At 39.6% G+C, this 14,587-nt stretch overlaps 1 protein-coding gene across 1 annotated transcript in view; it reads right to left on the reverse strand.

Moving 5' to 3' along the window:
• The window catches only part of ATP6V1H (ATPase H+ transporting V1 subunit H), a 49,256-nt gene extending 35,635 nt beyond the window's left edge, over positions 1-13,621 (reverse strand). Inside the window, exons 1-3 of the mRNA XM_010171622.2 lie at positions 13,495-13,621; positions 5,369-5,471; positions 3,855-3,944 (exon numbers count right to left, since the gene is read on the reverse strand). Of these exons, the coding sequence (XP_010169924.1) occupies positions 3,855-3,944; positions 5,369-5,471; positions 13,495-13,598 (297 nt within the window). The 5' untranslated portion in view covers positions 13,599-13,621. The remainder of the gene's footprint in view (positions 1-3,854; positions 3,945-5,368; positions 5,472-13,494) is intronic.
• Between the last annotated feature and the right edge of the window lie 966 nt (positions 13,622-14,587).

Below are 14,587 nucleotides of genomic sequence, written 5' to 3' on the forward strand. Positions count from 1 at the left end.
TAGCTAAATACTGACATTTTCCAGTTGAACACTATTGCTAGTCCAATCAACTGTGTTTGAATAAAGTCCATACAAAGTTTTCCACATATTGCTACTTCCACACAAAAACCTCGTGTTCAACTTGGCTGCATGTGCTACAGCTGAAACTTCAGAGACGTAAACTAGTCCTGCCTCTCCATTCCTCCCCACAGGAAGCAAGCTCTTCTCTCCCAGATGAGGTTGCAACTGATTCAGCCATTATCTCAAGCAACCTGCATATCTAGGAGAGGACACAGCCACCAGAAGTCTGTTCTCCAGGGCTTCTAGGCTGAACCACCAAAGACCACAATTACCTGAACCTGAGCACTGTGCACAATTTCTTCAAGCATTTCACCTAATAACCACTGTGAAAAGCAGCTTTTATGGTTCTCCTTAAACCAGACTAGAGAAGAGGCCATGCAAACGTGAAGGAGAAAAAGGAGCTCTGCTATTTATCACCCTAGAATATAGACAGTCTTCCAGAAAATCAAATATGTGGATTCTTGCTTTTCTTCAGCATTCCCATATACTTTCTAGCCTGGTAGATAGTAAGCTTTTAAGCTTTCATTCTAAAGAGATGTCTCCCCATTGAAGTCAAGCTACTACAACCAAGTATACAAGTCCTATGAAGGAAGGAAAAACTATTTGAAATGTTGTATTTGGGAAACTCACATGAGAACAATATCTCAGTCTCCACTGTCCCATGAATTTCATTTTCAAACTCCCATAGCTGAAGGGCTTTCCTCCCAGTTCAGCACCCTATTATTAAGTCTATGGACTAAGAATCAGCAAGACATGCCTGCTTCTTGGAATACAATCCATTAAGCACAAGATCACCTGAATGTATCCGTGATCCAACCACTGGCACCTTACTAAGCACCAGAGTTTTAACCAACGCTTCACTGAAAGTATCGAAGTTAGGACACCAGTTTGCAGCCCGTGTGGAGCAGTGAATCCCTGACTGAGGAAGGTCAGGTGTCACTAGATATCTGACAGTCATAACTCTTACAGTGATTAATGTGCTATCCAGCAGGTGTCAAAAAGCACTCAAAAACCCTCTTTGTTGTTCAAACTATGAGATTAAAAAAAAAAAAAAAAGAACTCATGAACACAGTGCCTTGGTGGAGAGCCTCTGCTCTGTGAGGACTAGTTTGATGAAAAATGGCAGTTTGATCAAATAAATTCAGTTAGCATCTACACTTGTGCTACACAGTCTAGCTAAAAATATAAAAAATAACTAGATCGATGAGTTCAGTTTACAACATAACTAACAAGGAGACAGACAGGTCTAGAAGCAGAAAAGCTGAAATAATTTCAACATGCTGTCAAATCAGAAGACTAGTCTGGTTTGCTGTCAAGGTACAGGGTACGGGAGTAGAGAACTGCCTGCAGCCCTGAAATATGTAGTGCTGCACCCTCCTAGGCAGCTACTGACTACACTGATAAAAAGGAAAAGCTGAAGCTCTCACATCAACAGTTGAATAATTTAGCACCTGTCATTTCTGAAGAAGCACAATGAAGCTCACTTGGGTGATACTGATACCTGCACCAACTACGGTGCAGGTTCGTAAAGATTTCATAAGTAACAGACTGTGCAGTGTGACAAGTTCACTAATCCAGAGAAATTGTTCCAAGTATTTATCATATGAATAGAATAAGAAACGCTTCCTAAGAGATTCCAGTACACTAACACTCTCCACCTTCAGAAATAAGCAGAATTGTGATACTCTTCAAAGGCAATCACCACATTAATTTCACTTCTGCTAGCCGCCAAAAGAAATCTTTCTTGTAACACCAATCAAACCTGTAAGCAGAACTGCTGGAACAATCCTAGATACCCAGGTAGGCTTTCGGTGTGCTCAGAGCACAGTTGGTATGATTTTATTTTTTTTTTTTACAACCTCTCAAGAAAAAGCATAGAAAGATAATAGAAGAACCACAGACAGTCATTATCAACACAGAAAAAAGCTGGATAATGTTACCTATGATAATTTCAAGAAGTTTCAGCTATCAAAGGCAGCTTTCAAATACTATTTGTTCACCTCATGAAACTGCAGCAAACATCTTTGCTTTTACTGAAAGTCAGTGGCACCATGACAAGGCCATGTCCTTGAACAATTTCTTGCTTAAAACCCTTGTATGTTCTGAATTAAGATTACTTGGGCAAAGACAGGAGATTTCATATCTGCTATTGCAGATTTCTCTGTCCATGCAGTGTGCAGAGACACTGCACTGAACTCACAGTCACAGAGTCAATGGTCAATATGCTGCTTTCTGACAATTTTACACCTTGAAAACATGCAACCAGGGGTACACAAGGCATCACTGACAGCGTGTCGTACCATTTGAACATGACCAAAAGAATACAGAAGTCCCATTTCAGCCTTGCCTAGTGGAGATATGGAGGGTTAGGAAGCCCTGGGATGATGGCATGCAGACGCTCGTGCACAAGCCCAGTTATCCTGGAATAACGAAGTCACACAGAGCATCGCAAAAGCCAGTGCAGCCTTTCAGACACTAAAGCAGAATTTCTAAAGTGAAAAAGGCATCCAATTTCATACAAAAGCAAACATATACTGTGCACCAACATCTCTGTTCTCCTGTATCACTACAAAACCTGGACAATTTAAAGTCATTACGTTTAACCTTAAGAATTCCACACGTGCCACTTCTGTGGCAGGGTAAGGCCCTACATACAGAAATGTCAATGCATGACTGCAAAGTCAAGACAGCATGTTCATCTAGACACGTATGACACAACCAATACATCAAAGGAGAGAGTACTCAGAGCTGCTTTGTGTATCACCTGAAACTAACGCAGTTTTTCAAGAATGGAATGAGCCAGTGAAAGCCTTTACCTGTGGGTTATTAACTCCACAGCATAGGTGATTACATTGGCTATTGCATATGGTAGCTATAGGCTATGTGCTAATGTCAAAGTGCATGAGCAAAACAAGACTTACTAACACTCACAAAAAGTTCCAAAGAAGGGCAAGTTAAAATTTTTACTTCTGGGGCCACCAACATGTCTCACATAGAAAACGAGACCCATTCCCACAAAAGTAGCCATAATAAACAGAGTTCTCACACACTAAAACAAAGTTAGTCATCAAATGCATAAACCAAAACAAGGTACTCCCAACCCAGTGTCCTAATCAAGGAACGGCACTGAGGATCCCTTTTGTTTCTCTGCCTCTTGATGTTTGTGTCACAGTTGAGAAAAAGTAAATCTAAAGAAAAAGAGGAAGAGGGTCAGAGTGACAAAGCTGCAGATGGGCCTGAAAAAACTGCCACCACCAGCAGCTATTATTCTAGCAGTCAGGGCGCTCACTCAGAGTTCTAATGTACAGACAGACACCTGAAAGAACACCATCATTCCCATGTTAGAAGTACTGTGTGGAGAGGTTCACGCTTTTCAACATGCCTGTTGAAAATACCGAGCTGCAGAAACTACACCTTCTTGCTGAGGGTGACCAAATTAACACCTTTGTAGGAAAAGCTTCAACAACTTCAAATTAGAAGTCATATCCTATCTACACAACAGGAAAGGGCCAAGGTCACAAATCATCCCTTAACATCCAAGTTTTGCATCAAACATGGTCGAGAGCCAACAGACAAGCATAGAGGTATGTTTTATTTCCAGAACATGAACATACATATACTAAGTTATCCATACAACTTTAGTTCTAATATTTAACTTCTGCGGACAAGATCTGAAAATTGAAAAGAATATTTTTAATTCAGTATGACAAACACCTGAAGACATCTGAATTAGGCTAAGGAAACATTCAAGCATGCATTTAAAGACTTAAAAATAAGACGGGTTATTGACCTACTTGCAGCATATCATCAACCATAGTCAGAATGTACTGAACCGTCTGTTCCTTGGAGATATGAGTCATCAAGTTTATAAATGTTTTAGCACACTAGAAAAATAAAAGAGACATTAAAATTAATATTAGCAATTGTCTTCATTCCTTTTGATAATATAAAACAGGACCTCATTAATTCACAGTTAAGTCTTACATAAGCATTGAGCATCCCAACATCTTATTCAATTGCAATAAGAGATGAATACATTTGATGTTATATTATAGAAAGTTTTCTGTCACATTGGTCGTTACCCTTTACAAATTGTTTTATGGCTTTCAAATGAAATAACAAGTACTCGCTACTCAGCAAGGTGCTTTGTTGAAAGACTGATTAGAAAAATCTCCATCACCCTTTTTTATGGCAGAAAGGAGAAGAACTAAGTAAATTGACAAAGCAGCAACAAACTTAGACATATAAGAAAGTTTCAGCATTTTGAATGGGAGGGAGAGAAGACAGGTCACTCTCACCTGTTCACTCCCCATACCTTGCAGACAAATCTCTGTTTGTATTTGAGCTGTTTTCTACCTCCTGAACAACTTTATTCCACAATTTCAGCAACAGATATAATAGGTTGAAATAGTCACAACATGACTTTTTACATTATCTCCTTCCCCTTCACCACATTCAACTAAAACTGAAAAAAAATGAAACTCTAAATTGCTACACTGTAATTATATAGTGGCACATAATGTTCACCATATATGCTTCAGTCATTATGCAAACTATGGATCATTACATAGCAGTCACACAATACAATTTGGGAGGAAAAAAAAAGAACAGTCTAAAATTAAAGTAGAAGAAAGGGCTGGAAAGTTGCGTGTCTTAAATGTATCTGCTACTCTTCACCTTCTCCCCTGCCTTGCCCAATCATCTTGATGTCTGACATTGTCTGCTACAACCTCACGCTTGAAGGCTGAGATTCTACTGCTTCAAATATCATTTAAGTGTCTTTGGGCATCCAGCCTGGATTCTGTAAGCCAAATGTCATAGGTCACTTATCAATCTTGTATCAGGTCTGTCCAATGCAGATATGTCGTATCTCACTGTGCCTAAAAATGACACTAGACACCTGTGTTTAACTGAATCCATCTTAACAGTTCGTAAACTCTGGACATTATAATTGTTCAGCTAGCTAAGCAGAAATCTCACTAGTAGTAGCTCTCATCAAGAAACAATAAGGAAAAAAGCCCCCCTCAAAAAGCACTAGTATGCATTAAGTAAACTGGGACGAGGAAAGGCTTGACGTAGTTTGTCCTACAACAGAATCAAAGTCAGGAGACATTTAGTAATTATTTAGTAAGTTTTTAAAAGAATGTCCAACCTATAGCTATAGAAAAAAAAAAAGAAATCATACTTGCAAGTTTTATACTTCTTCTTTAACATGTTAAACGTATAAAGCCAACAATAAAATAAGAGTTGGTATGAAAATTTCATCCTCCTTCCCAGAAGTTACATTACTAAAAGAAAGGAAACTTACTTGATTGCCTTCTGTTTGCAACAACTCCTGTTTTTCTTCTGGATTCCTTTTCTGTTCAAACCTTTGAATAAATTCACAGTCTTCACCTGAAATCATCTGCCCTCTGAAAAACAAAATATGAAAACATAAGGAACATGAACAGTTCATGTGGCAAGACTTGGATAGCGAGGGGGCTGCGAGTGCAGCTTCTATGAGAAGACAGCAGAAGTGGACCACGTGTCAGACAGAGCCAGTTCCCTCCAGCTCCTGGGCAGACCTGCCACTGGCCAAAGCTGAGCCACTCAACAATGGTGGTAACACCTCTCTGATAACATATCTAAGACGGGGTAAAAACTGCTGCACAACAGCAGCCAGGAGAGAAGAGTGAGGATATGTGAGAGGAACAACTCTGCAGACACCAAGGTCAGCAAAGAATGAGGGAAAAGAGGTGCTCCAGGCACTGGAGCAGAGATTCCCCTGCAGTCCATGGTGATGACGATGGTGAGGAAGGCTGTCCCTGCTGCAGTCCACGGAGGTCCACGATGGAGCAGATATCTATCTGCAGCCTGTGGAGGGCCCCACGTCAGAGCAGGCAGGTATGCCCTAAAGGAAGCTGCAGTCCGTGGAAATCCCACCTTAGAGCAGGCTCTTGGCAGGAGCTGTGATCCCATGAAGAAGAGTCCATGATGAAGCAGGTTTTCTTGGAGGACCTGTGACCCCATAAGGGGACCATACACTGGAGCAGTCCATTCCTGAAGGACTGCATCCCACAGGAAAGCATCCATGCTGGTGCAGTTTGTGATGGACTGTACCCCATGTGAAAGGACCTATGCTGGTGCAGTTTGTGATGGACTGTAACCTGTGGGTGGGACCCCGTGCTGCAGCAAGGGAAGAGCATGAGAAGGAAGGAGTAGCAGAAACTAAGGATTATGAACTGGCCGCAACCGCCATTCCCTGTCCCCCTGCACCACTCAGGGAGAGGAGGTAGAGAAGTTGGGAGAGAGTTCAAGCCTGGGAAGAAGGGAAGGGTGGGGAGAAAGTGTTTATTAGATTTGGCTTTATTTCTCATTATTCTACTCTGTTTAATTGTCAATAAAACAATTTAATTTCCCCAAGTAGAGCCTATTTTGCCTGTGATGGTAAATGGTGAGTGATTTCTGTCCTTATCTCGACCCAAGAATTTTTTTGTTGTATTTCTTCCCCTGTCCTTTTCATAGAGGAGGAATAATAGAGCAGCCTGGTAGACACCTGACAGCCAGCCAAGGTCAAGTCACCAAACCATAAGAACCTTTATATGAACCTTATAAGTCACCAAACCTTATTTTCTTCAACTTAGTATCTCAACAGTATTGCTTTACCAATCTGATATCCCACAGTAGGATGTAAAGAGCTCCTTTCTGCAAAAGGTCTCATACAAAAAAATTAACACTAATGACAGAATAAAGCCTTCCCTATGCATCACCTCTGCTCAGCAGCATTCTCTAAAATAATTCTTAAATTTCCAGAGGCTGAACACGATGGTCAGTGGAAACAGCTGTAATAACTGAAATATGTGCAGCTAGCACATTATGCCAAAATTATATTACATAACATGAATAATAGTCTAATCCAACCTGAAATAAGTGCTGAAAAAGAAAATTGTTATTTTAAGTTTGCCTTAACCACTGAAGAGAATTTTAGGGAGTACAGAGAACTTGGTTCCTAACCTATGTTTAGCTTTCACAAATACAACATTTCAGCTTTTCCTGGTAGTTTAAAAACCAATATTCATGCAAGCTTATCCAAACACATAGCAAGCGGGTTCAATCGCGTAAACTGCTGTGGAGATCTAGAAGCCAACAGACCTCTACTTAATCTTCTCTTTAACTTAATATTCAAGGGGTTACTGCCATCATCAGTGCTATTTCAGAAACCTGTTGACAGCTGAATTGCAGGCAGAATATTGTTGGTTTTTTGTTATAACACAAAACTTAGCACCACAACAAGTAATGAACTTGTCAAAACAGTACAGTCAGGTACTCTTCAAGTAAGAAAACTAATTTGAAAACAAGTAGTTCTGAAAATATCTAAGACCTTAACAGATTACTGCTTTTACTAGTTAATACTAGGAGTGCTTCAGGAAAGAAGCAAATTGTGCTCATTGTCATCATCAATATAAAAGTCACAGGGGATGGAAGTATTAGACTTGTTCTGCCTCAGTTATTTCCAAGACTCATCTCCTCTTACATTTCCACTGAGTCAAATGCCTCTTCCACTTTGCAAAGCCATGTAGCACGGATTCTTTTAATCCATCTTTTCCACATTCCAGGTCAGTTTCCAGATGTTCCATGATTACATGTTCCATTAAAAACCTTGTAAACTTAAAGGAGATGTTCACTTTTTTCTTTTAATTGGTTCACCTGGATTCTTGAAACACAGAAACATAAGATATACAATGTGTTCTTGTCCTTCCTCTTGCTTACATGGTTATGTCTTGAGGATGGCTTCATCACAGAGCCATCTTTTACCTACTGACTTTTCACACAAAGAATACAAGCAGTCCAGTACCACAGACACCGTTCCTGCTTTGTGAGAAAAATTCTGAGAGGCACTGAGGAACAGCAATTGCGTCTCACCCAATGGAAGATGCATAAAGCCAGTGGTAGTCCTCAACTAGCTTCTACTGAAACTTCACTAACTATAGACAAAAAAGTAATTAGCCATGCTGCTACCATACGCCTTTTAGATTGACTTGCGTTCTTTTTGCCTATTAAGGATGGATTTGAGCAGCTGCTGAAAGATGAGGACAATTCTTCGCCACAAATACTGGACTTAACGACCTGTAACTAGAAGCCTCTTACATTTCAATCAATGTTGGCCAAGACATGGACTCCTGGATGATATTGATATAAAGTAACCAGATGAGCTGCTTGTTTATAAGAGCAATGCCATTTAGGAACCACTTCAAAGACAACATAAGGCAAACCCTTAATTTTTAGCTTTAATGTCTGAAAAAGGTCCAGCTGAAGAAGAGATGCCTCTTTACAGCCAGGCTATTAGAAAAGGCCTGCCAACTGTCAAGAAAAAAAAAAACCTTTCAAGCTTTTGTTTTCATCCTACATTAGACCACAGCGGCGGGGGGGGGAGGGGGGGGGTGTGGAAGGGGAGGAAGAAAAGGGAAACAAAAAAAAAAGAAAAAAGGAAAAAAAAGGGGTGGAAATTGATGTTACCTTGAGAGGAAATGAAGTTAGTTTACTCTTTATTGCTTTGTAAGTGCCATTCAAAGACACTTCCCAACACATACAAAGAAATTCAAGGGATTAAACAGCTTTGTAAACAAGTTGTTAATATTTAATCAGGGATCTCATACGTCTGATTAATAGTTCTAGTAATTTCAAACACATTAATTTCTAGACGTCTCATTTAAAAATGGAAATAACCAATTATTTAGTAAACCTTAGCAATCAGTGTGGGAAAGGAAAAAAAAAAACCCAAAACAAAAACCACACCACAAAAAATGCAGAGCAGCCTCAGACAGCTGGTACAGTGATGGTGCTACTACCACATTTTCCTCATCCCCTCTTCAAACAGCCAGGAATTTCCCAGCACCTTTAAGCAAACAATGCAAGTATCCAAAGCTTTCCTCCAGCCCTCTTCCTAAGAGCCACTTAGTTTCTTATTTTCCAGGCCGCATCTACAGAGTCTTTTGACAGATAAAAGTCACTCTGACTGAACTTCCACTGTCTGGGTGTATCAAGTTTAGACCACAAGTCCTGTAGCCACGTTTTAAAACCCTGTGCTTGAGATACTAAGGCCTGCCTTTGAGAGCACTAGCTATAGGAGAGTAAACTGAAGCTGTGTAAGATTTACAAAGCATGAATTTGTAGGATCACCATTTTTAAAATGTCTTGATCTCTCAAGATGACTCAGAAACTTGTGATCCATTCTTTTTATTATGCATTTCCTCCAAGAGCTCTTATTCCTTTTTTGCTTAAATGATTTACCAAAAGTAATCCTGGAGGTCAGGGGTTTTTTGTTTTTTTTTTTTTAATTGGAGGGGGGGTAGAGGGGTGGTGTTGCTGTGTTGGGTTTTGTTGGGGTTTTTTTTTTAACAGAAAAACCCCACTTTTGACTACATCTGCAGCAAATATGAAGCTCATATAAAGCCATCATGTCAAGGCATAATTTCTTTTATTCAGTTATCTACAGTACTTTGCATGTACCTAAAGGACATCCACTTGATCCAACTGCTCAACAGCTTTAACATTATACAATTAAACCAGTAAAATAGAGTGTACTCTACAAGACTGGATCAAATTAAAAAAAAAAATAAAAAATAAAAAAAAATCACACACACTACAAGTTAGGAAACTTCTGTCTGTCTTCTATGACAGGATTTTATTTTAAAGTCCAAGATATTTAACCCACTTTAGAAGGTTCCCCCAGCCCCAGGAAACTAAAACAGATATTTTAGCATCACAATTGACAAACATATATGTAAAGACACATGGAAAGCCAAGTAAAAATTAGCCATCAAGTATCTCACCTGATTAAATATGAATTATTGTCAAATGCTGTATACCTAGAAAACCTACAGTGCAGTAAGAAGCAAGTTAAACTCTGAAACAAGTTCACTTTTCCACAGAACTCATTTACTGCCCTTTGAAAGCAAAACCAAACTTGCTTCAAGCAAGCTAATGCACCCTCCAAAGGCATTCTGACACCCCGAGGCAAATGTTGAAAGCAGCCACACAGAACACAAGAGCAATGCACCGTATTTCAACTAGCAGAGGGCATCGACACTTCTAAACCGCTACAAGTCTCAAGATGCAAAGGCAGGAAAGTCGGTACAGAACTAACGGCCTCGATAGGTTCAGTTTCCAGAAGGCAGGCAGGCCTACACATCGCCTTCCGCTGTTCCAAGCTTTGCTGCTTTCTCCTCCCTCAGGCACAGCCCCTAGCTGGAATTCAATACAAAGGAAGGGTAACTTTTAGCACTTTAAAAAAAAAATAAAATTCTTTTTCCATAGCCTAATTTTGAAGTGAGCAGTGAACACAGTGGCAAACCAGTAATATGTACAGTTGTCATACCTAAATATTCCACTTCTTGGCCAACCGTATACACAGAAAACATTAAAAGTCAGCAATTGTGTGTTAGCGTAGTTTGATATTTAGTTTACAGTTACAACCTTCAGAGATGGAAAAAACAATATGCCAGTTAATCTTTTACCTTGAACTGACTCTACAAGAGAAATCAGGCTACTAGAGTCGGACCAACTATGAGTAAGCCATCTATTTTTCACTGAAGAACAGAGAGAACAAAAATTAATTTCAGAATGCCTTCCTGTGTGACCCAGACTCCAATGCTGTTGTGACTGATGCAGCCTTTAAAGCACCTTTACATATATATATATATATATACACACACACAACTGTCACAGCAGATTAAAAAAAAAAAGAAATCACAAAACCTTAATCAAAATTTCTTGTGAAGTTCTTTGACTCCATCTACATAAATACTGTCTATAATTTCAGGAACATGAACTATGTCATGCCTGAGTTGATGTGTTAACTTACGAAAAAGAAACATTTAAAACCCCTTCCTCTCAAGTAAAAACATCTAAAGTCTTGACATATGTCTCCATGTATTTATATGCAAGGTCACCACACTAAATGTACAGACTGCCAGAACAGGAGCTCAAAAGAAAGCAAGAGAAGTATCCTTCAAAATCACCAACACCCCATCTTCCTTCTACTCTATTACAGATCAGAACAAACCACTCTGACCTGCCTCTAACAGATGCATCAGAACCAAGCAGTTTCCACTCATTAATAGCATGCTTCATTCCAGAAATGAGTCAACATAGCTGCACTGACTTTTCAACAAATCCCTTAAAGCACCAGCCTCAAAGGCATCATCATTTCCAAACCATATCCAAAAACAGGTATAATTTTACTTCCTCTTTAGAAGCACCAAAATTTCTGCTAGTATTTTCCAATAACTAATGATAAGCAAACTCCTTAGTCAAGGAACTACAATTATCTTCATGATGCTCCACAACCCCTCTGGCAACACTTAAGTTCATCCTTGAAGCCACCTTAGCCAGACAGCCAAGCTGTTGCCAGTAAATACACGACACAAAGATTACATTCATTTAAGAGCAATAATAAACAGGACACAGCGCCATTGACATACAGAGGGCACCAAGCATTGAACAGTTCCACAAAAGGACCACCAACACTCACCAGATGCACTACAGTAGCCTCTAAAACCTGGCTAACCCATCAAAGAGAGGAAATAACTAACACACTCTTCCTTCATGGATTCCAGAACAAGCCAAAGTCAAATTCCATATCTAGAACCTGAAAAAGAACTAATAAGTCTGCCTCCTGGTCCAAAGAAGTTACACAGAAATTTGCTGACAGATAAATAAACAAAACTCCCCTGTCCCTATTCAGTACCAGAGAGAACGAACCTCAAGAATCAAGGCAAATTATAAGTGGTAGGCCACATAAAGCACAGACAAGCAATTAATACTACATACATATTCAAAATACAACTTCTTGCCAAACAGAATCATCCCCTAATCTAACAAAAGCAACAGATAAATCTCACCAGCCTTATAGACTGAATCACTGGAGATGCAGTGAAAAAGACTTTCACTTAGATTGACAGGGTACCCTCACCTTCATCCCGAATAACTGCAAACTAGCTGTTCACTTGCCACTAGGACACCCCAGAAACAGCTGCCCAGGCTTCCCCAGGACACACTTCCTATCAGGTGGATAACAGGACACACAGTAACAGCAAAAGCCATTTAGATTGTTTGACAAACACTTGGTAGCTGCCACTGTCAAGTTACCACACCAGCCCCGCTCTTTTGTGTGCAAAGTCACTGTAGTGTCACACTGCCAACTCAACAAGGAACTGATACATCTGAAAAAATAGCCTAGAAAACAGGAAGTTTCCTCAGCAGATCAGCTTCTTAACCCAGTTTACCATGCAGATGTACAATCACAAAGAGAAAAAATAACACAACTGAATGAATGGAATAGCAAGACTGAGCTACACAGCACAGGGCACAGCAGGCAGCCATAAATGAGATTCTACCTTGGCATTTCTCGGCTTGCACGTGTACAGTTTTGCAACCTCATTTTAATATATAGCATATATTTATGTATCACAGCTATCTGAAAAAAAAGAAAAACAAACCAACCTATCTTTTGCAAAGTGTTGATAATCACAAAGCATCAGCAGCATGGCTTGTACCTCTAGAATCACCAAGATTTCTCCCACTTCAGTTACAAAGCAAGAAATACTGAAGTAACTTGCTATTATACGTGGACCCTCAAGAGATAATACTAATTTACAGTTTCCTAATATTCTTCATAGCTACCATCATAAGGAATGCAGGGATGCAAGGATTCTGCATTTCACTTCACAGTGCAGAGGACGAGTAAAAGTCTGTTCCTTCTCCCTGTTCCCTACCTCAGGCACAGATCTATTTTCCTCAGCTTGTCCCTACATGCTCTCTGGACAATGTTTCTCTTGCTACTCCCAGTGCCATTCTATACCTTCCAAAGTAAACACTGAGCTTATCTGAAACAGCAGCACAGCTCTCCCCACACTTAGTATTTGTTGCAGCCTACTCCCCGATTTACTTGTTTCAAATGCTCCCCAGCACTATTCTCCCTTTAGTTGAGGTACAGTTTATTTTCCTGGTCTGCCAGTCCAGTTTTGATAGTGGAATTTGTATTCACACAAAATGCACTTCAGCAATAGATATAACATAGCTACATATAAAATAAATCTTACTGTAAACTTTTCTTACTTCAGTACTCATTCAACAAGGGTAAAATTGAGAATGGTGTTTGAATGACAAGGGAAAAAAATGGATAGGTTTACCACACATTTGTGCAAACTTATATTATTTGTTATTACAGCATTCAGTTCACAAAAGCAGAGTTCCCTTTCCAGTAACAGGACATAAGAAAATTTTCCCCAACCACTTCCATTTAATGTAGACTTTTTCCAGCTACTTCCATGGGACCAAGACAGAACGTTCCTCAGTGTAAGCTAATGTTCCAATGTAACCCAAAATCTCAAAAAGTCTAACACGTAAGAGGGAAGAGGGGAAAAAAGAAAATCGTGGAAAGTTTTTACTTACTGGAGGTATGACTGCCAGTTTACTTTGTTTGCCCGAACTTCAGCAGCTTTGGCAGCAATGATGTTTGTTGGGACAGCAGCATCTACAGCACCTCGGATATCCATCTTAACTGATAATTAAAACGTACCTAGAAATGCAAGTCAGATTTGAGACCTCTTAATTAAGTATTAAAAAGCAGAATATCTGTCCATTATTTTAAAGGCAAAAAAGGAAAATCTGTTTTCAGGCATCCCGTTCCCTAAAACCACACTCAGTACTTTCTGAGAAACCAAAGTTCTATATGGTATCTAAAATGGGACTTCCCTGAAACAAACAAAAATAAATCATACCTACACTCTAAAGTGCAATCAATCACAAGTTTGCTAAAATCAAAGATATATGCCATTACTAAATATCTCCCAGTCTTGTAAATTTTCAAGCAATCAAATTAAGTAATTTGAATAAAGACTACTTTTCTGGTAGGCCCAACAAGCCCTACAGATAACAGAAGCTGTCTTCCTTCCAAATCAGGACTGATGATAAGGTTTAAAACTCCGTGCATGCTCCCCTCTCCCTCCCATGTATTAGGACTGATTTTGTTTAGGTATTTGTGTAGGTGTATTTAGATATTAGAGACAAATGAACTACAACTTCAGAAAGGAATGGAAATTATATAAATTAAAAGCCATGTTATACAGACTAACAAGAAAATTCAAATCATCACTGTGCAGAAAGCAAACTGAAAAATAAATCCCAACAGAAGCTCTTCATCTACATTACCACAGACAGTGACCTTCACCATTTCTCCTTTCTCCTTCTTTTATGGTTTAATCTCCACCTGACTTTGATGCCAAAACAAGAAGTGTGTTTGCAAAGGGTTGAGACCCAGCCAGAGCCGGAATTCCTTACAACTTAAACTGCAACAAGCCTGTCCATGCAGCCTGTTTCTGGACTTCCTTGGCTCCCTGTACAGAACCAAGCAAGGGCAAGCTGGCCCATTCTGCCCCACAGGCAGAACTCGTGTGTATGACTGCATGAAAATGTGACTCGGACAAAAAAAAGAGAAAAAAAGGAAGTACCCTGGGCAATGGAGCAGCAGGACTGCCCTGTACCT

This window comes from Antrostomus carolinensis, unplaced genomic scaffold, assembly GCF_000700745.2.
Source record: "Antrostomus carolinensis isolate BGI_N321 unplaced genomic scaffold, ASM70074v2 scaffold7957, whole genome shotgun sequence".
NCBI lineage: Eukaryota > Metazoa > Chordata > Aves > Caprimulgiformes > Caprimulgidae > Antrostomus > Antrostomus carolinensis.